Source organism: Pan troglodytes, chromosome 10, assembly GCF_028858775.2.
Source record: "Pan troglodytes isolate AG18354 chromosome 10, NHGRI_mPanTro3-v2.0_pri, whole genome shotgun sequence".
Classification (NCBI taxonomy): domain Eukaryota; kingdom Metazoa; phylum Chordata; class Mammalia; order Primates; family Hominidae; genus Pan; species Pan troglodytes.
Genome location: NC_072408.2, coordinates 132,220,909 through 132,247,861, shown reverse-complemented (window position 1 = coordinate 132,247,861; position 26,953 = coordinate 132,220,909). Strand labels below are relative to the sequence as shown.

The following is a 26,953-nucleotide window of genomic DNA, read 5'->3' as shown; positions in this document are numbered from 1 at the left end:
ATGCTGCAGGCCTTGAAGAGTTTAAAGACTAGGGAAGAAAGAGAACTGGTTGTGACCATATATGGTGAGAAGCAACAAACTCGGAAGGGGCTCGTGTGCTCAGCTGAGGAGTCTGAGCCCCCTCCTGGGAGAAGTAGGAGCCAGAGGTTTTAAAGCAGGAGGCCGCATGTCCAGCAAAGCTTGTTAGCCCTCCCAGTGAAGCAATCTCACAGAAGACTGGTGTTTAATGAAACAAGAAGAAAACAGAGGCAATGAGACTGTGTAGGGAAGGCGGCTGCAACACAGGTGAGAGTTCTTTCTACCTGCCAGATGTCCTGATGTGAGGTGACACGTGATCACCTCTCTCTGGGTCCCAGGTGAGTTCAGCCTTGTAAAGCCCAAGGCTGGTGTCTGAACGAGAGAAGACAGGCTGCCTTCCAGCAATGCCAAGTTCATTCAAATTAAGATTCTGAGGCCATGTGCCAATTCCCAAGTGTGATATCAGCAAAATAGCTATATTTAAGCACTAAGGGACAAATGCCCAATAGCTAAAGCTACCCTCGGCTTGCTCATTACTAAGTATATTTTCCCCTTGCCTCTTAAATCATTTTTATTTCCCCCATTTCCTTCTTCAACTCTTTGCTGCAAACAATAACAATAGTAATAATAAAGATAAAAATTTAAAACGCAGTTACCAAACCCGACGCTGTGATAAATGTGAACTCTGGTGATTTTTGAGACTGCCAACCTCAAAAATCATTTCTCATTAAATGCAGAGGCATCGCTTTATCCACACGCACATTATTTTGCTATCAGCTCTGGCAGCCACTCCCCTCCTCCCCACTGCAGAGGTGCCTTGGGGATCTCCACGCTTACCTGCTCTGCGTGTCCGGGCGATGGCCCATGCAGGTGAGGGTGGCCGATGTCTGAGTGCTGCCATTATCAATTTCCTCCTGGACTGCCCATTGGTCCTCACTGCTGACTCTCACTGCCGTTATCTTCACACCTGCTGCCGCGTTAATTCTGTAGGGTGGGAAAACAATGATATTATACATAATAAAACCATTTTAGTTTGAAACAGGTAGTAAAAGATGGCACGAGAGCAGATCAGTGGGAAAGCATCTGTAACATCGCCCCCTTCCTCTGGGAGATGTGGGGGAGAGTGGTGGCAAGTGGCTTTCCTTTAAAAACTAAGTGTCTTGTAATTTTTACAAGTGCCTGGAAGTAGGAGCCCCAGCTTTTGCCATGTGCGTTAATTTTCTGTTTAATCAGTGTGCTGGGAACCAGATCACTTGCTGCTCCAGGGATCCCAGCATGATGCAAATGAGACAGATGCCTCGGGGCAGAAGAGATGGATCTGCAAGGCCTATTCTTCATCTGGAGATGGAGAAGAGTCTTTAAGATGCGGGGTGGGTTGTGCAAGGCCAGAAGATCGCACAGCCCAGGGGATGGAAGAGGAGGCCATTGCACTGGGCACTCTGGGAGCAGGAATGGACGGGAGCACCCAGTCCTCAGGTGGTTGAAGAACAAACGTGGCATTCAGACAGGATAACAGGGCCAGGTGCTGCCTGGTACAATGTTCACAGAACACGGTTCCACCAGGAAGAATCAAGGACCCAGGTGTGTTGCCATTGAGAAAAGGCCAAGGAGAGTTCACAGTCTGGGCTTCTTTCTTTTCGTACACTGCTCCTGAAATGATCCTCACGTTGCTACTAACCAGAAAACATCTCCTCTATAACAGTGGGGAGTCCACGGACAACATCCATGTTCTCCCAGGGCAACCTGGGGACTTGGCCCAATGCTATGTATGCATCTGGAGGGTCACCAGGATGAAGGCAGGCCGTGGGGTGCCCACTGCTTACTATGCCGTAACTGAACATAGGTATCACCACAAGGGCCCGCTGGGACTTCTGGGCATGTAAACTAATGCTGCAAACTAATGCTGCAGAGGTCAGTGCAGGCTGGGCTGGGAAGGTGACCAGCTCCTCTCTGCTTCCCAGAAGCCTGTGGACCCACAAGAAAGGCCCAGTGATGCCCTGGGCACCCTCTCCCATGAACAAAAAAGGGATACCAAAGGCAGCCAAATATTATGTGGAGGAGTTAGAGGAGTGTCAGCAAAGACAGGTGCATTATGCCAGACATCCCAGCACCACCAAGAAAAGATTGATGGGAAGCAAAGATTCCCTCCAAGATTAATTAATCAAATCCACACATAGCAGCAGGTCTAGGACACTATTTAAAAACAAGTGAATGAAAGCAAAAAGACAACCTATAGAATGGGAAAAAATATATGCAAATTGTCTATCTGATAAGGGCCTAGCATTCAGCATATATAAAGTATTCCTACAAAATCAACAACAAAAGCAAATAACATAATTAAAAACTCGGCAAAGGTCTTGACTAGACATTTCTCCAGAGTTATATAAGTGGCCAATAAACACATGAAAATACCCTCAACAACATGATTAGTCATCAGGGAAATGCAAATCCACACCACAATGACATACCACTTCATACCCATTGGGATGGCTAAAATAAAAAAGACAGATACTAAGTGCTGGTGAGGATGTAGAGAAATTGGAACCCTCATACACTGCTCTGGGGAACGTAAAGTGGTACAACCACTGTGCAAAACAGTTTTCCAGTTTCTCCAAAAGTTAAACATAGAATTACCATATGGTCTAGCAATTCCACTCCTAGGTATATACCTAAATGAATTGAAAACAGGCACTCAAACAAATACTTGTACACTCATGTTCACAGCAGCACTGTGGGCAATACGTAAAAGACTGAAAGAACTCAAATGCCCATCTATGATGGAGGGATAAATAAAATGTGGTCTATCCATAGGATAGAATATTATTCAGCCATAAAAAGGGATGAAGTTCTGACACATGCTACGTGATGAACCTCGATAACGTGATGCTGAGTGAAAGAAGCCAGACACAAAAGGCCACATAGTATATGACTGCATTCAGATGAAACATTCAGAAGGTAAATCCATAGAGACAGAAAGTAGACTGGTGGTTTCCAGTGACTGGGGAAAAGTGAGGATGGGGGAAATGGGGAGTAGCTGCCTAGCTAACGGGTACCCAGTTTCCTTTTGGGATGACGACAGTGTTTTGGAAGTAAACAAAGACGGTGGTCCAACAGCACTGCGAATGTACTAATTGCCAGTGAAATGGCTAATTTTATGTGATGTAAATTTTACCTCAGTACAAAAAAGAAAATGGGGAAAAAAAAAAACACAGGTGAAAAATCACCCCTCCCAGGAGTGACTGAAACTTTAAAAAAATAGAATGTATCAAAATCAAATCAAAACACCTATAAGACCCAAGGAAGGCAGCCTCTCATGGTAGAGTTCAAGCAGGAGAGAGATTCTCGAACCTGAGGAAAGCCCCAACTTTACCACCCACCGTAAGGAACCTTAAGGGTAGAATTAGGAGATTCAAATGTCTGCATATCTCATTAAAGAAAATGAAATGTTTCTGCCTCCCTCTCTCCCCTTCCTGTAGGTCTTTACACAGACTCCAAGACATCCTTCTGCTTGCTCTCGCACACCCCAAAAAGTCACTGCAATGCCCGCCATTCCCGGAGACTCAGATGCCATGCCTTGCCTTCACTTGATCATTCTTCCGCTGAATTCTGGGGTCCAAATCTGCTACTTTCACAAAGCTTTCTTTCTTGCCGTCATGATGTTCCAGGAATTAATTTATGCAAACCACAAATAGAGGCATCCTGTTCTGTCCCTGCCCCCAGCCATCCCATCTTGTTGCCAAAGGGGCAAACTGCAGAGAATGTTCCAGAGCCATATCTAGAGAAACAGGGTCCCTTCCGCTGTCCACACACCGCCTCCTTCCTATCGGTACTTGCTACCATAATATCTTTTCTCACTCTCCCACAGAGTTCTTTCACCAAGCAGCCGTGTAGCCGGGCCTGTCACCGTTGTTCTCAACATCCAGATGAACAAATCAGACCCTCCCACCCGATAGCGCGTGACCGGCTGAAGGTCACACAGCTGGTTCTGGCAGAGCCAGGATTTGAAACCAGATCCCCTCACTCCAAACCCCACTCCTTTCCCTCCTGCACTGGCCCATTAACAGAGGATTTCTTTTATGACACACATTGCATCATTTATTGCCTGACAAATGCCTCAGTAGTTAAGTCTGGGGACAATAATGTCTCACACTTTAACTCCTTAATTGAGCCCTCATTGCCAGGCCTCTCTCCCTTCAGTCTTGGAGATACAACACGTACCCACTGAGGGATCTTCTGTGAGATTTTTGTTCCTTCTTTTATTCTGACCCAAAACTAAGACACAGGTCCCCTCGTCCTCAGGGGCTTCCTCATTCATCAGCTCTGAATTGATTCATGGGACTCCGTGCACGATGCTTCTTCCACTGGGGCTTCTGGCCTCTGGTTTATCCCGACAGAGACTCTCACAGTGGGCAAACGCTTCCTCAGAGTCTGAGAAGCAGAGGGTCCAGTGCGGGGAGACAGTCCAAATCTTCCATAGAGCATTTCCTAGCACGGGGGGTGCCCTGGCAGGGGCTGAGGAAACACAGTGCTTGCTGGTCCTAAACAGGTCCAGGGGACCCAAGGAAGGCAGGGAGGCAGGACTTGAGACAAGTTGACCATTAGCCAACAAATTTCAACATTTTGAAATATTTTGTCAACCAGCACAGCCTTCCCAGCACCTGCAGGCTGCACATCAGGACCATCGGACTGCTTCCCCTTAGTGAAGTTATTACATTTGAAGACAAGCAGAGGAAAGACCAAGGTGGCCCCTCCGGGTTGCCGTCTGGGTGGGATGATCGGCCCCATGACACCACAAACGCATTTCTAGCTAACTGCTGCTAAGCTCTCAAGACATCAACCAACCCTTTACTTTCCCCCAGTCAACTGGAGCCCAGAAGACAGCCCATCCTAGCAGCCATCCATTTACTTTCCTTCCCAGAGGCAGGGAACCCCTCACGCGTACCCTGGAGGTTTGGCCAACTGGGCATCTCCGGTTTTTATTTTTGTTTGGTTTTTTTTATTATTATTATACTTTAAGTTCTGGGGTACATGTGCTGAACGTGCAGGTTTGTTACATAGGTATACCCATGCCATGGTGGTTTGCTGCACCCATCAACCTGTCATCTACATTAGGTATTTCTCCTAATGCTCTCCCTCCCCTAGGCCCCCCCACCCTCTGACAGGCCCCAATGTGTGATGTTCCCCTCCCTGTGCCCATGTATTCACATTGTTCATCTCCCACTTATGAGTGAGAACATGCGGTGTTTGGTTTTCTGCTCTTGTGTGGGCATCTCTATTTTGTCCCCTGTCTCAGTTTCACTCCCTGACCACTCCACTCCACTCCACTCCACTGTCCACAGCCAAGCACCCCACTTGGCACTGAGGCTTGGGACACAATTATTTTTCTCGCTCGCCTCAGTCTTCCCACCCCTCTTAGGAGTGTTGCCCCCACTCAATCAGCTCCTGTGCACACCACAAGCACTGCCGCCGGATGCCTCCTCACGGGACAGGGCTCCTCGGGTTCCAGTAGCTTCCAGGATCACAGTGAAGCCACACCCAAGAGGGTCCCTTGCTGCATTTGCAATTTGGAAAATAAGGGGATCCATAAATTCCAGTGTGGTTGATTTCCAGGACACGAGGAAGTCTCCAGAAACCAGATGCCTATCTCAGTCCCTCTTCCCTTGTGGCTGGCTCAGCAGGCATTCTAGGGCCCAGCAACTCTCCAAAGAGTGGACTTTCAAGCTGCAAAAGTGCCCTCAAAACTGCAGTAAAGGCAGCAGGCTTCTACACATACTGAGGAGAGTAGCTGTGAGCACATAAGTCCCAAAGTAATTCTCTCCATAACAGCTGAAGCCAAGACAGGGTTGATGCACTCCAGGACTGTCTTTGTCTTGACTTTTCAATTATTATTATTATTAGTTATCATTATCACTATTATTATTAACAATCCACTCTGGTGTATCCCCTTGTGCAGTACAAAAGTCAAAACACTTACTCAGCAGAATGGCTAAACTGAAAAGAGAGAAAAAAGCAAATGGTGGCGTGGTCATGGAGTGACTGGGACTCGTGAACATTGCTGGAATGAGTGTAATTTGGTTCAACCTCTTTGGAAAGCTATTTGGTGATAACCACAAAGCCTGAATTTCCGTAGAACCTGTAACAGCATTGCCACTCCTCGGTTTATGCCCAACAGAAACACATGCACCTGTTCCCCAAGACACACATACAAGAAGGTGCACGACAGCCCTGCCATCAGCCCAAAATGGAAACAACCCAAAATGCTCATTGCCTTAATCTGTTCGGGACAGTCTAACAAAATACCACAAACTTGAAGGCTTATAAACAACAGAAATTTATTTCTTACAGTTCTGGAGGCTGAAGTCCAAGAGCAAGATGTCAGCAGTTTCAGTGCCGGGTAAGAGCTTGCTTTTTTATAGATGGGGCTGTCATGCTGTGTCCTCGCATGGTGGAAGGGGTGACAGAGCACCCTCAAACCTCTTTTATAAGGGCATTAATCCCATTCCTTTAGGGAGACGACCTAATCTCCCAAAAGGCCCCACCTCCTAATAACACTGCCTTGGGGATAAGAATTTCAACATGCGAATTTGTGGGGGATACAGACGTTCAGACCCTAGCACCCACTGACAACGGAACTGGTAAAGTGTAACATCTCACAGTGGAACACTATACAGCAGTAACGAGGAAGCAGCCTATCACCACACAACAACACAGTGAGCCTCCAAATACACAGCTGAGTGGAAGAAACCAGGTACCAAAAGCGCGCACTGTGCAATTCCGTTCGTGGAAAGTCAGAAGCAGGCACACAGATCTCCGAGGTGAAAGCCTGCACAGTGGCCGCCCTGTGGTGGAGGCAGTCACTGAGTGGAGTCCTGCTGGGCTTCTGGGGACCCTGCCATGCTCTGTCTCTCCTTCTGCATGCCGATTACTTGGTGGTTGTGAGAACTCATCAGTCTGTGCTCGCTTATGTGGACTCTTCTGCATGTAGGTTACAGTTCAACATGAAGTTCAAAACAAAGCAAGTGCATTGTAACAGGGATGTAAGTCAGAGCCAGGAGGACATGGTGGCTCCACCACTGCCCACGTTCACTGGGAGGTCTCCAGGTGAACCCAAATGCCACCACCCCAGACACACAGAGGCGTTTCTCCCCCAGACCTCCACCAGGCGTCCGCGGTCCCTTTGGCTCTGAGCGACAAGAGTGACCTGAGCTTTGGCCTTGTCTGTGATGGAGGACTGGATGCTGGAAAGAGTCTGAGTCCAGATGAGCATCCCTCCTGGTTGGACCAGGGAGAGAGACATTCTAGCTGCTGTAGATAAGTTAAAAGAAAGACAACTGGACTCCAGGCCAGCCTCTACCCAGCAGGGACAGACAGACAGGGCACGGGGTCACACCTTCTCCATCTCACTCCCCATATGTCTTTCCCAGCCCATAGCATCCACCACCTAGCTGGGCACAAGGAAACCTGCTCTGTGAGTACACACCTGCATCTTTCTGTCTTCTACTTAGACCAGCCACTTTTGAACTAAATACTCAACTCTACAGGGTTTTGGGTTTGTTTGGTTGTCTACACAGTGGGTGTGCAGTAAAGGATTAACTTTGCCCGAAGAGAGGTCTGGCCTTTGCCTTCACCTCCTGAGAACTAACTTTTAAGCCTTTGGAATTTCTTGCCTGATAAGAGTATCTTTGTTTACCTGGGGCCTTGGGCCATGCCAGATAATCTGTGCTTCAATATGATTTATGGTAGGGAGGCTTGGGCCACATGGGATCTGCTTGACCACTGGAGGGACTGGAGAGTCAGCCATGTCTATGTGACCAAGTTCCAAAAAAAGCTCTGGACACCAAGCTTGGGTGAGCTCCCCCAGTTGGCAGCACTCTTGCCTATGGTTGCACATCAGCTCTGGGAGAAGCAAATGCTGTCCATACGACTCCACTGGGAAAGGTCAACTGGGAGCTTGCCCTGGACCTCTACTGGATCCTACTCTATGCACCTCTTCCCTTGGCTGAACTCAGTTTGTATCCTTTCACTAGAATAAACAATATTTATAAGTACAACAGCGTTTCTGAGTTCTTTGAGTCCTTCTAGAAAATTACTGAACCTGAGGGTGGTCTTGGGGACCCTCCGGACTTGCAGATGGCATCAGAAGTGAGGGTGGTCTTGAGACCTTCCCAGCTTTCCAGTGGGTGGGTCAAGTCTTTCACTGTCTGCCATGGGCGGGGGTTGGAGAAGAAAGTGTGCAATTAGAACTCACACCATCAAGGCTGTGAAATATTTTTATACCCCATATCATCCACCCAGTCCTCCAACGTTTAAAGAGGATTTCTTGAGTTTCAGGTACTACGCATGAAGCACTTGGAAATGCAAAGAGGAGCATGGCTCAGTCCAGACCAGTGAGTCTCAGATGGTTTTGGCCACAGACTGAGACTGTGGCTCACCTTTCCCCAGTACCCATTTCACAGTAGAAAAAGAACTTGTTCACAAATGCTGAAATGTCTCAAGCCCCTTCTGGAAGCCAGGCACTGTTCTCCACCTTGCACTGCTAATACACAGATGCCTCGTGCAACCCCGCAGGGGTAGTATCGCTTCTGCTTCCATTTTCCACATGAGGAAACTTGATGAGCATCACTAGACAGGCAAATTGTGTGGGTATGACCAGGGAAGGGAAGTTTTGCATTCTGCTTTAACCAGAGGAGATAAAGAAGATTCCTGTTTGGACAGTAAAAGGTACTCACAGTCTACTGGAAATTCACTAGCAAAAAGATCTAGTTAAGCATGTCTACTAACGTTTGAGTTAACCAAACAGCCCACAATGGAAGAACTTAGTTCTTCATTAGTTCAGGAAACTGAACTAATAAATATTCCAAAAAAAAGCAAGGAAAGCTACAACCTGAATTCACAACCATCTGAAGACAATACTACCAAATGCCTTGATGATAATAAACTGTCCTGTCCAAACTCTGATGGCTGCAAGATGCCAGCAGCCATGTGCATCCTAGTGCCACTCAGGGATATTTGTGGATTATAATAGCTGAGCTTTACTGAGGCCACTCCCCTGAGCCAGACACTTTCCCAAGGGCTTTGCATAAATTTTCTCGTGCTTTACCTGTATCAACATATTTAATCCTCTTTACAGCACTATGAGTAGGTCTCATTATCCTAGACTTACAAATGCGAAATCTGTGGCACCAAACAATTAAGGAACAGGCACAAAATCAGAAGGGGGAGGCAGGATGGAGTGTAGGGGTCCTCATTTCTGAGCCTGCCCGTCTGGCCACTATACCTGACCCGCACAGCACAGGTATTCACACCAGCCTGCCAGGTTCAGGTCCTGGCTTTGCCATTGACTCTTGCGGCAATACAGACTCCTCCTCTCTCAAATGATGAAAAAATAAGTGTCTATAAGGGGTTGAATAGCGTCCCCCAGGGATTCATATCTACCCAGAACCTCACAATGTGACCTTATTGAGCCACAGGGTCTTCATTGATGTAATTACTTAGGTATCTCAAGATGAGACCATCCTGGATTTAGGGTGGGCTGTAAATCCAATGAGTGGTGTCTTTATAAGAGACAGACAGGGAACCTGAGAAGGCAGCGATGTGAAGTCAGAGAGAGAGAGAGAGAGCGCTGCAGTTATGCTTCTATGGGCCAAGGAATATGAAGGACTGCCAGCAACAACCAGAAGGTAGGAGAAAAGCAAGAGAAGGTTTCTCAACCCTACTGACATCTTGATTTTGGGCTCTGGCCTCCTAGAACTGTGAGAGAATAAATTTCTGTTGTTTTACACCATCGCATTTGTGGCCATTTGCTGTGGCAGCCCCATGAAGCTAACACAGTGGCCATCTCGTGAGGCTGCTGCAAGGGTTAAGTGAGCTAATACAATATAAAGTGCTGGCACAGACGGAGTGCTACAGGCATGTTTATTATTATTATGTTACGCTTTATCTGTGAATCAAAGAAGGGAGTGAGACAGTCTGTCTAGGGAAACAGTGGCTTACATATAAACAAAATAAACTGACAAAATAAAAATAAATAAATTCTGACATCTTTGCTTTGGAGTGAAACACTGGGCATTCCTCCCTCCCTAGCAGAGCTGGACACACCCAGGAATGAATGTCAGGAAGGTGATGGAGAGAGAAGGATTAGGAGCAAGACTCCCAGAATTTAATTCCAGCTGCAAGAAGGACTACCTGTGGGGCCTTGGATAACCATTGAACTTCTGTGCCTCAGTTTCCTTATCTGTAAAATGTGGATAATAACACTATCTGCCTACAGTGTTGCTATTATGAAGATTAAGTGAATTGGTGTATATTAAGTGCTTAGAAGAACACCTGGAACAAAGACGTGGATCAGCATTAGCTACTATTAATTTCCTAACAATGAACTACCATACGGTCTCCAGAGATCAGACACACAAGCATCTAAGCCTCCTATCTTGTGAGATGTCCTTTGGAACTACCCTAAGTCTCCAGCCAGGATTCTAAACACTTCTTCTCCAGATATGATTTCCTGATCCTATTCCTCTTCCTTAGCGGAAAATTCCTCTAACATCCCTAGGCAAGGCAAATGCCTCCGTTTGCCAGAGTAGATCCATTTATTTCGTAAGGGGTGCTCTAGAGAACATCCAGCCCTCAATCCTTTGGGCCCAAAGGACATTGCTGTACACCTGACAAATTCTGGACATGTCATAGCAGTTGCAATTGATTTTTAAAAGTCCAGTTCTGGTGCATGTCCATGAAAACGTCCAGAGATAGGGCCAAATTCAGATGCAACTCACTATAGAGGTTCAAATGTTACCCCCAGTTCCATTAGGCACTGGACCCTGTTCAGCTCTCATGCATGTGGGCTTTGTTCACCAATTCTTCTCATGGTCACAGTGTTGCTGCAGCAGCTCCAGATCTCACATCCTCATCCACAACAAAAAAGCAAAATTCTTTCCCTTAGATCAAACATCCCAGAGCCAGGTTTTCATTGGCCAAATTAAACTGAGTGCTCAATCTTGAGCCAATCATTATGGCATCTAGGGTAGAGGGACAATGCTCATGGGCTTAGCTGGTCAACTAAGCTGGTCACTAAGGGTGAAGTTAACCCCCTCCTAATCACATGGGAGAGGTTAGCAAGGAGTGGCTCCTGAAAGGAAATTCAAGTTACAACAGAACAAATGAATGCTGGGTATCAAAAACACAAACCGAAAACCAAACTATTGACATTTTCCTCTCTCTTAAACACAAGTTATACAATTGTTTCTAAATCCCAGTCCTTAGTCCAAATCCTTCCTAATTTTAGATTATCTTTGTTAGAACAATTTAAGCCCAGGAACATCTATGTCTTGAATATTCATTAAGTTTGTTTTAGAGAAATATCTTTAGGCTTGGTGATATTCTTAGCACTTGTTACTTAAAAACTACAATATCTAAAACTACATGGAAAAGATAAATGGTCTCACCACTGTAATGAGTTTGCGGGATTTGGGCTCTGAGCATAGAAAAATATACGACCACAAGGTGGCAGTAGCATACAACGAGTTTTATTTGGGCAACGCTTTGACAGGTTTGCATGAAAGAAGCCCCTCACAGCATGAGACAGTCCAAAGGATGTGGCCTGAGGGGCCACCAGCCAGAGGGTAGGAGGGAAAGAACTCTGCAAGCAGAGGTAGATTCAAGACAGGGGCTCACATGTCTAGATAATGTCACTCAGCAGCTCAGTGGGGAGTCTCTGGGTCAGAGAGCTCTGAAGGGCAGTTGCAGCTTGAGTTCTTTTATAGCTAAAAGGTTTATCTTATTTACAACTAACAGACATTGGACTCAGTTTTGCAGGGTATGCAAAACAGGCAGGCTCCAAATGGCTAAAAATCTGTTTATTTGGGCTATGTTTAAAACAATTGGATGTGTAAAAATATGAATTTGGTGCCAGCAGGCTTTTGAGCTAACAGGTCCCAGCCTGCTGTGAAGAAACAAACAACACAGGGGCCAATGAGCAGGAACCATTTGTATCTCACTTACATAATAACCAATTTCTGACATACAGAAAAAAAAATTATACGTATTTTCCATAGGTTCTTCATTACATAAACATTTGCTGTATGAATCCTTGAAATTATGGGATTACATAAGGAAGGATAAATTGGCAGAACAAGAAACCACTTGTTGATGAATGGACTCTTCCAGATGTCAGTCCCTGCCCACACATGGCCCTTAGATGACAGCAGCATCTACCCCTGCCCAACACTTCAACATCTCTGCCATCTTGATTGGTCAGATTCTGCTGACTGCCAACTATAAATACAATGCAAAAGCAATGCAAATCCATTGCAAAGTGAAATTGCATATCTTGTAATAGTAGAGGATGGACAAATGCATGCAAAACTATTGACAAAGAGAATGAAGCCAGGGTCTACAATCACCCTTCAAGATATATTTACCAGCCAGGCATGGTGACTCATGCTGGTAATCCCAACACTTTGAAAGCCCAAGGTGGGCAGGTCACCTGTGGTGAGGAGTTCAAGACCAGCCTGGCCCCTGTCTCTACTAAAAATACAAAAATTAGCCAGGCGTGGTGGTGGTTGCCTGTAATCCCACCTACTCCAGAGGCTGAGGCAGGAGAATTGCTTGAACCCGGGTGGTGGAGGTTGCAGTGAGCCAAGATCACGCCACTGCACTCCAGCCTGGGTGACAGAGCAAGATTCCATCTCAAATAGATATAGACAGATAGATAGATAGATAGAAAGTAAACAACTGAAGAGGAGAAAATCAATGAGGACAATGGGTGCTTCAGAAGACAGCAGTTTCAATAGCCGAGTATCGTGAAGCTCTTGGGGAAACTGGGGAAGCCCTCAAATATTTCCGCTAAATGGATCCTTTTTGTGATCCTACTAGCAATGTCAAACATGAAATGAGAACTGCAATATTGTATAGTTATAGAAAACTGGAAGAAAAATGACAAATTATCAACATGCAGTCTTTGTTCAAAGTGCACAGATCGGGAATTGCCAACCCCTAATTTTGTTTACTACAAGATAAAATAAACTTTTATTATAATCTTTATTTCATTTCTCAAGGAAGAAAAAAAAATCCCAATCAAGTTTTTTCTCACTATTTTCTACGAAATTTTGGTTCCCAATTTTAGTCAATTAATTTTAATTAGCCAAAAATACTTAAAGAAAATTTCTCCATCACACCCTTCTAGCTTTGAATTGCAATGCTCATAAAAATGTATATTTATGTGTGTGAAAATATGCTAATATTGTATGTTGGTGGGGAACAGAACACTGGCTCCTCGTGGTTCCTAAAACAGCACATTCCTTCTCGTCTCTAAACCTTTCCACTTGCCATTCCCTCTGCCGGGAAGCCTCTCCCACAGACACCACCATGACTCATTCCCTAATCTCCTTCAGATCTGGACAAATGTCACCTCTCAGTGAAGTTTTCCCAGACCACCCAATCTAAAATGGCAAATCCCTCTTATCCTCAACAACTTCTATCCCCGGTCTCCTGCTTTATTTTTCTCCTTAGCACTAAGCCGTACCCAACATACACTTTGCTTTCCTTGTTTATTATCTGTCTCTCCCACTAGATATAAGCCCAAGGAGAGCAAAGATTCTGCAGTTTCTGTTTCCTGCATTATCCATAGTGCTGAGAACCATGCCTGGCAAATGGGAGGAGCTTAATCAATATTGGTCGAATGAAGGGTCTTTATCTAAGGTGTCATCCATCTCTGGATGTCCCATGAATATGAGACTTCAAGGGCTGAAGATGCTCAGTAAGAGACATCACCAAAAAATTCCAAGGGCAGGGAAGGGCGTGAAGGCATCAGAACCCTGTGGACCAAGGCTCTCAAACTTTCAAGCATATCAGAATCACCTGTGCCACTTGTCATGGCACAGAGATTGGGACCCAACCTCAAGAGACTGTGCTGCTATAGGTCTGGGGGGCAGGACCCATAGTGCTGTGTTTTTAAACAAGTTGCCCTTCTGAAGCAGGGGCCCCTCAGAACACTCTGTGGGCAATACTGTTTGGGACACACCTCAGACATCACATTCTGTCGAGCAGAGTCATGCAAAAGAGGTTCAACACCCTTTCTGAGATAAGCCCAGCCTGGGGCACAGGAACATTTTCAGGGTGTGATTAAGGAAAACTGTAAAGATACTTATAATTGGGGCTCTCCCACCAAACCACTTTCCCTGTGATAAATTAACCAAAGACAGAGATGCTTGCATCTCCCACTAAGCACCTGGAGGCTGGTAACGTCAGACTCTGCTGAGAGCTCCTTTCAACAGGTTACAGGGCATGGAAAAGAGAGTCCAAGGGATCCACAGAGGGCAGGAGCCTGGCCTGCCCAGATACCACGGAGCAGGTGGGGTCTCCAGTCTTACATGCTCCTGTCCAGGGGGCTGGAAACCCAGATATTTTGGGCCTCTGAGTCAGAACAGGAGCCATCCTGATGGATAAATAGACAACTGGTGCTGGAAAAGCACATCCACCAGAGAGAAGTGCTGGAAATCATGAAACTCAGCTATGAGAACAGGACACCTGAAGGGGGATCTGCATGCCAGTGAGAACTTTCCCCAGGCAACACGTGCTGATTTCTAGAAGCTATTGCCACTCTCCCGTCTCATTGCTCAGTTTAATCTCTCGTCTAAGAAAGTCAAATACTAAGCAACTTATGTGTCTAGCTTTGGACAAATCAGAAATTTCACATTTTTACAAGAAAAAGAATGGTTTTAGTTATTTCAGTGCTTCTACTATAACAGCTGCCTTGATCTCATGTGTTACCTTTTGAGAGATGGCTAGGTATCAGCAACTGGGAGAGGTGATTTGTAGGCAATGGAGCCCATCAAAGCAAGAGAGAACTACAGATAAGAATAATCATCGCAGCTACAATTGTAGAAATGTCTGCTCCACCCCATCCAAGGCAGCTCTGAGTGTGAAAACAGCAGTAGGTTCATGTATGCAGGAAGCTCCATCCAGCCTGTGAAGCTGATCTGATCCTCAACCTGTTCGCCTATGCCTCAATGTGACAGTCATTATGTTGTTTCCCCAACCAAATGATAGCTTCTACAATGCAATATTTTCTTCCCAGACTCCAGCTTCATAGACGCTTAGCCAATCTCAAACCTCAACACCTTCCACAGCCAATATAACAGAGTAAGTCTACCCCAGAGCTGCCTGTTGGATCTTTCCTGTTCTATGCTAGCTGTATTAGTTTCCCAGAACTATTGTAACAAATTACCACAAACTGGTGACTCAAAACAAGAGAAACTTATGCTCTCACAGTTCTGGAGGCCAGAAGTCTGAAATCAAGGTGTTGGTAGGGTGGGTTCCTTCTAGAGTCTCTGAGAGATAATCCATTCCATGGCTCTCCTATAGCCCATCCCTCAATACACACACACACACACACACACACACACACATACACACACACACACGTCCTTCTTCACATCTTCCACAGCAACAAGATAAGCAAGTCCAAAACTCTGCCTTGGCCCCAAGTATCTAAACCTAGCAAAAAATGAGTGGACCCAGCCTACGGCATGTTTTACTTAGCCACTCATTTGGTGACAGTACATGCCATATGTATGTGTATATAAACTTTAGGATGATCTGCTACGATCCCTGGCTCCTGATGATTACAGCTTTGTAAATCTGTTTCCCTTGAGTGTGGGTAGGAACTGAGACTTCCTTGTAACTAATTAAATAATGCAAAGGCACTGGAATGTCACTCCATGATCACATTAGGTTTATAAGACCATCTCACTAGCTGACTGACTAGAACTATCTTCTTGGGTGGCTTTGAAGAAACAGGCAGTCAGGTTGAAAGACCTACGTGACAATAACCTGGGGGAAGTGGGGCTCTAGGAACAGAGGGCAGCCTCCAGGCACCAGCCAGCAAAAATCCAGGGCTCTCAGCCATACCACAAAAAGGAAATAAATTCTGCCAACAACTGAATCAGCTTGAAGCAGATTCTTCACCAGTTGGGCCTCCAGATGAGAACACTGCCCAGACAACACCTGGGCTGCAGCCCGTGAGATCCAAAGCTGAGGACCCAGCTGAGCCATGCCTGGACTCTCAACCCACAGAAACTATGAGATAATAAATGGGTGATGTTTTAAGCCTTTAAGTTTGTGGTGATTTTGCTACTCACCAATAGATAACAATTAGACCATGTCTTAAAACTTTCAATTTGATAGCCAATACGTAAGCATCAGACAATTTCACATAAAAACCCAGATTTCTGACTTTACTGAAACTTGACACACTGAACTTGCATTCCTGCCCAGTAACAATGGGCTTGAGCTGAGCAGCAGCTGCTCCATCAGCCAAGGCCCACTCTCCAGTTACCACATCCCCCCCACCCCCAGTCCTTACTGCCTCCCTGACACTGAGGCTGACTGCTGGTTGCTACTAATTACTGCGTTTACCCTACACTTTTTCTCTGCATTGACTTAGAAGGAAATGAAAAGACTTCTGTGTCTGTATCTATGTCAACTCTTTTCTCACATCGGTCTTCTTTGATCATTTATGCTACCAGCCTGGTCCCTATAGGCAATGGTTTTCAATCAATGAGATACCACCCCCTAGAAGGCACATATATAAAAATGAGTAGGGGTAGTTGGGATTTCCCAATAACTCAAGAAGCAGGTAAGGTGAGGCTACAAAGAACTGTCAGCATTTAGAGGATTAGGGTTAGGGATGCTAAATGCCCTGCAGTGCACAGAAAAGTCTCATCCCACATCCAATGCCAATAGTTCTCCCATGGAGAACACTCTAGGTAGATTTTTCAGTCCCTCTCTAGATAATGCCCACCCCTGCCTGCCCCCAATGCAAATGCCAATGATATCTTTTCCAAGCAAACTGGACCCTGAACTGAGCTGCTGATGCTCCCTAACTGTTCTGTCCTTGTCACTATGTGGGACACACTCTTCTTTTTCTCAGTGCATGTAAACAGAACAGGAAGCAACTTTCCTACAAACACTGGGTATTCTGTGTCACTGTCATGAAATCAACACCTGCCACAATTTCAAGTCCGTTATTGTCCCACTATCAGGAATGTGCTTTGTTCATCCACTTCACTTCTTTTCATAGCTCCAAGCATTGGTGCCCCAAGCATTGGTTCCTAACAAGAAAATCAATCCTCCTTCAGATCACATCTAAATTCTGACATGACAGAGGTTCCCCAATGCAGAAAGTCTTCTCTTCTGTCATTCTCAACCATGGACTCTGGTCCTTATGCTCCACAAAATAAGTTAATGACAATGTGCATGTCTCTCACAGCAAAATCATTAAATACACAAATATATACACACCATGACCAACACTTGGCAAGAGGTAGGGAAGTTGATATTTTCTCAGGGCCCAATAAAGGGTTTCTCATGATTCAATTAGTAGGGTAACAGTGTTTAATGGGAACCTGGGATTTGTAAATGGAGAGTAATTAAGAACTAAAAATGCTTTTGAAATGAAAAGGATTTGGAAAGAAGATTGAGTCTCAGGGCTTTGGGATTCAAATATGTCTGGGAGGCATTCCATTTAATTTAAGGTCTATTTGCCAAGTATCTGCTACCTGTCAGGTGTCAACCTACTGTGTGCAAAAGAAACAGGCAGTCTGAAGAGACACACAGAACAGTGAAGTTGGCTGGGCACAACTTCTCTAATCCCAGCACTTCTGGAGGCTGAGGCAGGAGGATCACGAGGTCAGGAGATGGAGACCATCCTGGCCAACATGATGAAACCCCATCTCTACTAAAATACAAAAAAATTAGCCGGGCCTGGTGGTGGGTGCCTGTAGTCCCAGCTAACTGGGAGGCTGAGGCAGGGGAATTGCTTGAACCTGGGAGGGGGAGATTGCAGTGAGCCGAGATCGCGCCACTGCACTCCAGCCTGGGCAACAGATCAAGGCTCTGTCTCAAAAAAAAAAAAAAAAAAGAATAGTGAAGTTAAGACCACTGTAGGCATAATTTCTACAACAGTGATGTTAAAGCTATATGTCTGCCTTGAATTCAAGACTCTAGCTGTGTGAACGTGGAAAAGTCATGTAACCTCTTTGTGCCTCTGTTTCCTCACCTGTAAAATTGGGCATATTAATGACAGTACTGGCCAGGTGTGGTGGCTCTCATGCCTGTAATCCAAGCACTTTGGGAGGGCAAGGCAGGTGGATCACTTGCGCCCAAGAGTTTGAGACCAGCCTGGGAAACATAGCAAGATCCCATCTCCAGAAAAAGTATGAAAATTAACTAAGTGTGGTGGCACGTGCCTGCAGTCCCAGCTACCTCAGAGGTGGGAGGATCACCTGAGCCCAGGAGGTCAAGTCTGCAGTGAGCCATGATCACACCACTGCGCTCCAGCCTGGTTGACAGAGCAAGACCCCATTTCAAAAACAAACAAACAAACAAATAAATAATAGTACCTACCTCACAGTGTCACTGCAGGGATTAAATGGAGACAGTATATACAAAGTGCTTAGAACAGAGCCTGGCATATAATTAGTACAATACAGTGTTCATGATGATGATGTGGGTGATAAGAGTGTCCAAGTGCTGTCCCCTTCATAAACCAGCCCAGACTGAAATGCTGACATCCAAAAGAATCATCCTTTGGTGCTAAAATGCTTCAGGGGAAGACTGAGAACTAGAGAAAAACTACTGTGAGAATCATCCAACAAACTCCCAACCCTGGTTGTCCCACACACACAAGACCAGGAAGATTAATGGAATCTGCCCAGCATCCAGCCCCTACTCCTACACAGTGCTTGTATTTCCCATTGAGGAGCCACACTCACGCTCAGTCCAGGTAGTTCAGGTTGGGCTGACTCCACTGTTGGCTTCAGAGATTGGTATGTATGTGGCCAACCAAAGCATTGTGTCCTCCTGACAGAGTGATTGGTCCAAGGAGGAACCATTTGACCCAACCAAGCCAATCAGACTTTCCCATTCCCTGGCCACAGTTGATTGGCTCACAAGTAGACAGTGACTCATGATTTGTCAGGGATTGCTGATTCCAGCTGTCTCTCCACTAAGCAATAAGCACTGCAAGAGTCTACCACCCGCCTAAGAATAAAACCATCAGAGAAATGCAGAGGCAATTAATGGAAAGAGCTTGCTTTCTGGCCACTCCATCTCAGCGTCTGGATCCAGCCAGACCTGAGACTCTCTTCGAACTTTTCAATTACACGAGCCAGGAAATTACCCTTAAGCCACTTCGAGTTGGGTGTCTTCTATTTGCAATCAAAAGTTCACTGACAAAAAACAATCAGGCTCTGACATTTCTACCACTCCAAGGACCAGATAAAACCCTCTCAAAGTTCACAGAAGATACACACATAACTTTACCGTCTGTAATCCAAGGACAAGAGAACAGATGGTGGAAGGATGTTCAATATTTCAACTGCCCTTCTGAGCACAGAGAGCAAATATTAAATAAAGGAAATTTATGGAAATAATCAGAGATCCTCTCTTGTCATATCCATCACTTCGGTAATAAATATTAATTTTAAAAAGCTAAGATACAAAAATTCAATTCATAACTCAAAAATAACCTGACCTTTTATGGAATTAAACTCATTGACAGAAGTCAAACCTGCTATTTGTAAAATGTCTGGTCATGTGAACTTTCAGGTGGCTAATAACCATTTCATCACAGTAATTTAAAGCATTTTGTCAGCCATAATGAATTTTTTTCACCTCTTCCTCTCCAACCCAGACACACTCAACGGTTCACCCTGATGTACTGGATATTTCCTGTCCATGAAGACTGCTCAACTAGCCTGGGTCCTCACAGCTACCAAGAAACACACAGGCACACACATGCACATATACATACATCCATTTTCACAGCTTTATTTGCCACCTATATTTTTTTCTTAAAATTTAGACTCAGGAGGTACCTGTGCAGGTTTGTCACATGGGTACACTGCATAATGGTGAGGTTTGGGCTTCTAGTGTGCCCATCACTCAAATAGTGAACATTGTACCCAACTGATAATTTTTCAACCCTCATCCCCCTTCCAACCTCCCCACTCCTGGAGTCTCCAGTGTCTATTATTTCCATCTTTACATCCATGTGACCCACTGTAGCTCCCACATGGAAGTGAGAACATATGGTATTTGATTTTCTGTTTCTGGGTTACTTCACTTAGGATAATGGCCTCCATATTATGATGATCCCCAAACTTATTTTTACAGCACAGAACTTTCTTCCAAGTCCCAGATTCATAGCCAAACGAATACTTGAAATCATCTCTTAGAAGTTGAAAGGAAAATCAAACTTACTTTGTCCAAAAACTGAACTCAAGATATCAACCCACCCAAAATAAAAACGAAACTAATGACTTCTCTTGTCCCCCTTGAGAAAGACCGCCAACATCAAAGCACTCAAGCCAGAAACCCAAGGATCAACCCTGTCACCCACTTGACACCCAAGTCAATCAACAAGTCCCGAGTGTCTCTCCATGTCACTGCCATCATCCTCATGTGTATCATTTGCAACCACTGCTGCAAACCATGCAGCAACCAGGTGGTCTGCTCAAAATCCCAAGCTGTCGCTGCCCACCTTAACGCTCTCCCCTAATCACTTCTATTGTTAGAAGAAGTCCAAAATCTGTCAAGCATGGACTCTGGAACCAGACTGCCTGGATTCAAATCCTGGCTCTACTGTTTATCTGCTGGCCAAGTTACTTAACCTCTCTGAGCCTCAGTTTTCTGATCAGTAAAATGGAATCATAGTAGCCACCTCACTGATGTCCTCTGAGAACTGAATTTTAAGCACTTAGTGGGTGCTGTTTGAATTCTCTTTAGGCTTGTGGCTCCAGGCTTTCCTACTGGTCTTTCTCAGTTCCTACCTGGCTATATGGGTTATTCTCTGTTTGCTCCTCCAGATCCACTGTCTAGACTTTTCTGCCCTGCCCTGTACCATTAGAGGCTGAAAGCTATGAACAGCATTACTCAGAGGCTCCTTCGTCCTCTCTCTGGCTTCCAGTTGGGTTCAACCAATAGGAGGGACAGTAGGAGATTAGACAGTGAGAAAAGAGAGGTTGAGATATTTCTATCCCCAGCTTCTTCCTCTTGTGACAGTGCCTGGGTTTGTCCCATGAAGTTCCTGCATGAAGCACTGTTCCATATCACTATAATTCACTTCCCTGTCTCCGCCTCCTTGGGCCAGGGCCATCACTGTTTGCCACTGTTGCTTGTTCCTGGCTGGCTTCCTTGACTGTGCCTCCATCTTCATCAAAAGCCCCTTCATTAAGTTCTCTTTGAGGTGTGCCAGGCTGTTCCTGCCTGAACCCCGACTGATGTGGGTGTTCGCATATACTGTTTGCTATGCCTGAAACCTTTATACCTCACACCACCCCCCAGCCCTTTTACCCCCAATTATCTGGATAATCTTATCCATCTTTCAATTCTCATCTCAATTGATGCCTCCTCCAGGAAGCCTTCCCAGGTACACAAAACCAGGTTGTTGTTGTTGTTGTTGTTGTTTTCTTGTATTGCATCTCTATTTTTCCTTCCTCATATTTATCAAAACTAATACTAAATAATCACCTGTGTAAGTTTTCATATACATTGTGGTTGTCTCAAACAGTTAAGACCCATAACAGTAGAAACGACATATCTTGTTCGGTTTTTGTATCGTTCCCACTTCATACAATGCTTTGTACCCACTCAATGCTCAATATGCACTTCTCAGATTAATCAATCAAACACCCAAAATGCAGCAGGTCCCTGTGATTGAAATGCCAGGCTTTATCCAATACAGAAAGAAACCAACAAACTGATATCAAAGGCAAAGCTGCTTTGGCTTCTCAAGCTAAGGCAGATGTTCCTGGAAGGAAGGTGCTTATGCCTCTCTCTTTTACTGACATGGCTTCTAGTCGCAAACGGTCTCCAGTAAAACTTGGTGTTGGAGCCCATGTTGCAAATGTGGGCACAGAGGCAGACTACGCAGGAGGGAAGCTGGCATCGGATCACGGGGCCCCCAGGGCTCAGTCTGATGTACCCTCCCCCATCACTCAGGAGGAACAGCACTAACAGCACCTCACATCCAATTGCCACTTGAATACTTGCCAAGTACTTTCACACATATTACCTCAGGTGTTCCTCATGCAAGCCTGCGACACTGCGACGGAGAAATCATTCACATATCCACAATCACACAAGTGTGTAGTGCAGAGCCAGGGCTGGCCTAGTGGTCTTGTGGTTATTGGTCCCAGCCTGCAACTCCTCCCAGGAGGTGAGCCGGCCTCAGCCACGTGGGTTTTCTTGGTATGATCTTGGCTGTTGGTCAGGTGCAGTGCCCCAAACCTCCCCGCACTGAGGTCCCTTTGAAAGTACCCAAAAAGGCAGCATCATGAAGGGGCTAAGAGCACAACCTCCAGACCCCGATGCCTAGGTTCAAAGCCAAGTGCTGCCACTTTCTACCTGCATAGCCCAACGCTAGTTATTTTAGCCTCTTTGAGACCCAGTTTCCGTGTCTGGAAAGTGGGGATAACAGTGCCCACTTGGATGGCAGCCTTGAGCATTAAGCGAGTGAATGTATTTCCATGACACAGCACAGTGCCTGACCTGGCATACGGCAAGCACTAAATACATATCTCCTATTCCAACCCATTTTTAACCACACCAGCTAAATTGTCCCCACTAAACTAGCTTCCAGCCTTCAGGTAAGATGGAAATGTTATTCCACTTTGCCCCTCGTCTCCCAACCCAGGGATGGAGAGGAAAGCACGTAGTAGGTATATTTCTCAGTCTATAAACTCAAAAAATATATTATTTTCTTTACTTTCTAAAATCCAAGTTAATTTTGATTCTCAGTCCTATGTGGCCAGGCTGGTATTAAAAATAAAACTAAGGCCGGGCGCAGTGGCTGATGCCTGTAATCCCCGCACTTTGAGAGGCTGAGACAGGCAGATGCCTTGAGCTCAGGAGTTGGGAGACCAGCCTGGGCAACACAGAGAAACCCTAGCTCTACAAAAAATAAAATTTTAGCTGGGTGTGGTGGTGCGTGCTTGTAGTCCCAGCTACTCAGGAGGCTAAGGCAGCAGGACCAGACGAGCCCAGGAGGTTGAGGCTGCAGGGAGTTGAGATCATGTCACTGTGCACTCCAGCCTGGGCAACAGAGTGAAACCCTGTCTCAAAAAACTAATTAATTAATTTAATTTAATTTAACTGGAGGGAATCCCTCCTGAGGTTTTGTACTCTCTTTTAGGGTTTGGAAGGAGGTATACTTGTGGGGTTCTGTGTAGGGACAAAGATGGGAGGGAGCAGAATGCCAGCAGAACTTCCACTGTCCACGCACACAGACTGCCCCTGAGACATCCACATGGTGGCTCCCATGGCCCCTGCAGGTCTGCAGGGGAGTAGGGGAGGGTCTCTGCTACTTTGCTGCCAGGCTTGGGGCTAGGAAAGCTTTCAAAAGGCTACCCATGTCCCATCTACTCAGATCCATGGTAGTAACCTCAAGTGCCTCCAGGACCAGGCAAGTGATATAAAGGTGAGTAGCTGAGCAGGTAGAGGCTATGGAAAGCTGGTAACTAACACCCACAGGCCCCAATCTAAGGGCAAGTCTCTGTGAGCCACCTCTGCTTTCAACCTAAAAAAGAAGTGCTCTCTGCTAACAAGAGCTTCCATTTGTATAGCTCTATCCAGCAGGCAACATGCCTTGACACGAACTTAACTGCGGATGACCTGCAGCCTGAGGGCACTCTGTGAAGGCATTCTCTGAGGAGTTTCTGCTCCTTCACCATCCCAACAATTCTCCTCCACGACCATTCTTCTCCATCCAGGAACACAATCTCCTAACACCACATTTGACATAGTAAAGTTCAATTATTGATAGTGAGACACACACACACACACACACACTATTCTTTAGTAAATCTGTTTTAATCCTGCTGTGGAAAAAAAATAACTCTTTAGTGCAGACCCCAGAGTTGAAAAGGATAAAGAGGAATAGGTTAGTTACCTCCTGCTGCATGACAAATCACTCCAAACCCTAGCTACCCCAAAACAATATTTTTCCTCTTGAAGTTTCAAGAATTCAAGAGCATTTTTGCTGGATGGCTCTGACTCAGGTGGTTCTCTCTCTCTCTTGAGGTTTCAGTCATGGTATGGGGGCTGCAGTCATCTGAAGGCTTGACTGGGGCTGGAGGATCCACCTCCAAGGTGACTCACTCAAATGGCTATTGGCCTCAGTTCACCATGTGGCCCTCTCCTTAGATGCTACTTGAGCATCCTCAACATGGCAGCCAGCTTCCTCCAGAAAAAATGATCCGAGACAGAACAACGAGAAAGATGCAATGCTTTTACATCTTGGTCTCAGATGTCACACAACCTCATGTCTGCTGTATTTTATATGTTAGAAGTGACTCACCAAATCCAGCCCACATTCAGAGTGGAGAACTCAGCTTCACCTCATGAAGTGAGGAGTATCAAAGAATTTGTAGACGTATTTTTAAGCCACTACAAATGAAAAGGTTTTAGAGACTTCTACTAAAACCATGGACTCATTTTGCCTGTTCTTGAATTTCACAGAAAAGGAACCATGTGTCTCTATGGATCAACGTTAAGTTTACCAATATTAACCTAGCTATTGCATATAGCAGTAGTTTGTTTTCTCACTGCATGAATATACTGTGGCTTATTCATCCATTCCACTGTTGATGGACACTTGGGTTGTTCCAGTTTGGGGCCTTTATAAATAATGCCACTATAAGCATTCTTGTGTGTGTCTTTTGGTGAACACATTTGTGAATTGCTGTTGAATATTTAGCTAGGAGTGGAATTGCTGGGTCATGGATTTGTGTATATTCCAAATGGTACTAGTTGTGAGGACAGTAGTAACCATGGAGAGGAGAGGAGTCCCTGGGAAGGAGCATATGGAGCTTATGAGGTGCTGGTCACATTACGATTCTTGAACGGAGTGACAGTTACACAGGTTTGTTCATTTTGTAAAAATTCATCGAGCTATGCAATTGGAATCTGTGCATTTGCTGTCTGTGGGTATATGTCTATATAAAGTTTTCTTTAAACTTTTAAAATACTTGAGAAGAACCTATTATATGCAAGGTACCATAGGGCTATGAGATCAGGCCTCTTTTTACAAAGGTGCCCTACTTATGAGAGCAGTGGTGCTAAAAGACTGCCAATGTATCTAGAAGAAACCCTGCCACATGTCCACAGGTCTGGCTTATAGCTGCTGCATGGAACTGATGGAATGCCACAATAACAACCAAAAATGGCCACTAATATTTACTGAGTTCTTTCCAGTATCAGGCTCTGTTCTAGGCTCTATAGTATCTCTCTTAATTATCATAACAACTCCATCTTCAGTTTTAATAATGAGGAAAATGAGGAACAGAAAGTTTAGGTAATTTTCCCAAGATCACACAGCTAACAAGAGCCAGAGCCAGCATTCAAGCCCAGGAAGTGTGGTGGCTCTAGGGCTAGAGAGCAGGAAGAGATATCTGTGATGAATTATGGAAGGATGGATGGAAGAAGAAAGGAAGGGAGAAAAGCAAAGGAAAGGATGAAAAGGAAGGGAAGGGGAGGGGAGTTGAGGGGAGGGGAGGGGAGGGAGGAGGAGGGGGAGGAAAGGAGCTGCAATTTCTCTGCCCACATCATCTAAAATACTCTTCATGTCCCATTATGCTTTATCCTGACATCCTGCTTTAATTTTTGCATAACACTTAGTACTCCCTGAAATTATACTTCTTTTAATTATTTGCTTACTTATTTGTTTGTATCTCCAGCTAGAATACAAGCTTCCTGAGGACTTTTATCTGTCTTGCTCATAGCTGTATCCTCAACACCCAATTTTAAAAACTAGATTTATCAATCTTGTGTGTTTGTGTGTGTGTGTGTGTGTGTGTGTGTGTGTGTGTGTGTGTGTGTACAGAAAATATGGAAGAAAAGAGGGGCAATAGACTGGAATGGGAGAGATCTTGGCTTTTCCTTCCTCAATTCCTGTGTTGTTGCCTTGTAACTAGTAGGAATTGCTTTTGTAGTTTGAGGATAAAATGCAATGAAGTATAAAATAAGAATGAATAAAAGGATGCCACAAAAGTTCTGATTTTCAGAAACAATATCCACATGTGTGCAATAGCTGCTGGGGCAGGAGCCAGAAGAGGAGCAGGGATGGCAGACATTTCACCTTGTGTATCTATGCAGTCAAACAGCCCTGGGTGCCTGGAACACTGTTCTGGAAAAGATGTTGAGGCCGCCTGTGGGTTCAGCAGAAGAGAATGCTCTGACTAGTTCTATGAGCCATAAGCAAGTGCCGGGGTTGGCACTTTCTGCTGCATATTCACCATCCTGGCCTAGAGTATTTCCTGGACAGACTGTTGACCAACACACAATGCTCCAACTAGAGTGATCAGCTCAAATTATGGCCCAGGTTCAAGGAAGCTGGCAATTAAACCACACGGGACAACAGGTTTTTGTTTTGTTTTTGTTTTTGTTTTAAGATGGAGTTTCACTCTTGTTGCCCAGGCTGGAGTGCAATGGTGGGATCTTGGCTCACTGCAACCTCTGCCTCCTGGGTTCAAGCAATTCTCCCGTCTCAGCCTCCCAAGTAGCTGGGATTACAGACGTGCGTCACCACACCCAGCTACTTTTGTGTATTTTTAGTAGAGATAGGGTTTCACTATGTCAGTCAGGCTGGTCTTGAACTCCCCACCTCAAGTGATCCACTCACCTTGGCCTCCTAAAGTGCCGGGATTATAGGAGTGAGCCACAGCACCCGGGCGACAACAGGTTTTTATGTTTCCAAAATGCCTCTGGAAAAGGAGATTTAACAACCTCCCCCACAACCAAATCCTGTGTTATGCAGCCCTCCATGCCTCGTGTATAATTATCATCTGTGCCACACTACCAGCCTTTCAGAACCCAAACATCAAACCCATAGACAGAAGAGCAGATTGTAGAGAAGACTCCTCCTTTCTAGTCAAAGACT

At 45.3% G+C, this 26,953-nt stretch overlaps 1 protein-coding gene across 9 annotated transcripts in view; it reads right to left on the bottom strand.

Annotated features, from left to right (window-relative positions):
• Positions 1 to 26,953, bottom strand: part of TMEM132B (transmembrane protein 132B) — a 505,248-nt gene that overhangs the window by 239,264 nt on the left and 239,031 nt on the right. For all 9 annotated transcript variants that reach the window (XM_054664703.2, XM_063785293.1, XM_063785292.1 and 6 more), the window contains one exon: positions 856 to 1,002. In XM_054664703.2, the coding sequence (XP_054520678.2) occupies positions 856 to 1,002 (147 nt within the window). The remainder of the gene's footprint in view (positions 1 to 855; positions 1,003 to 26,953) is intronic.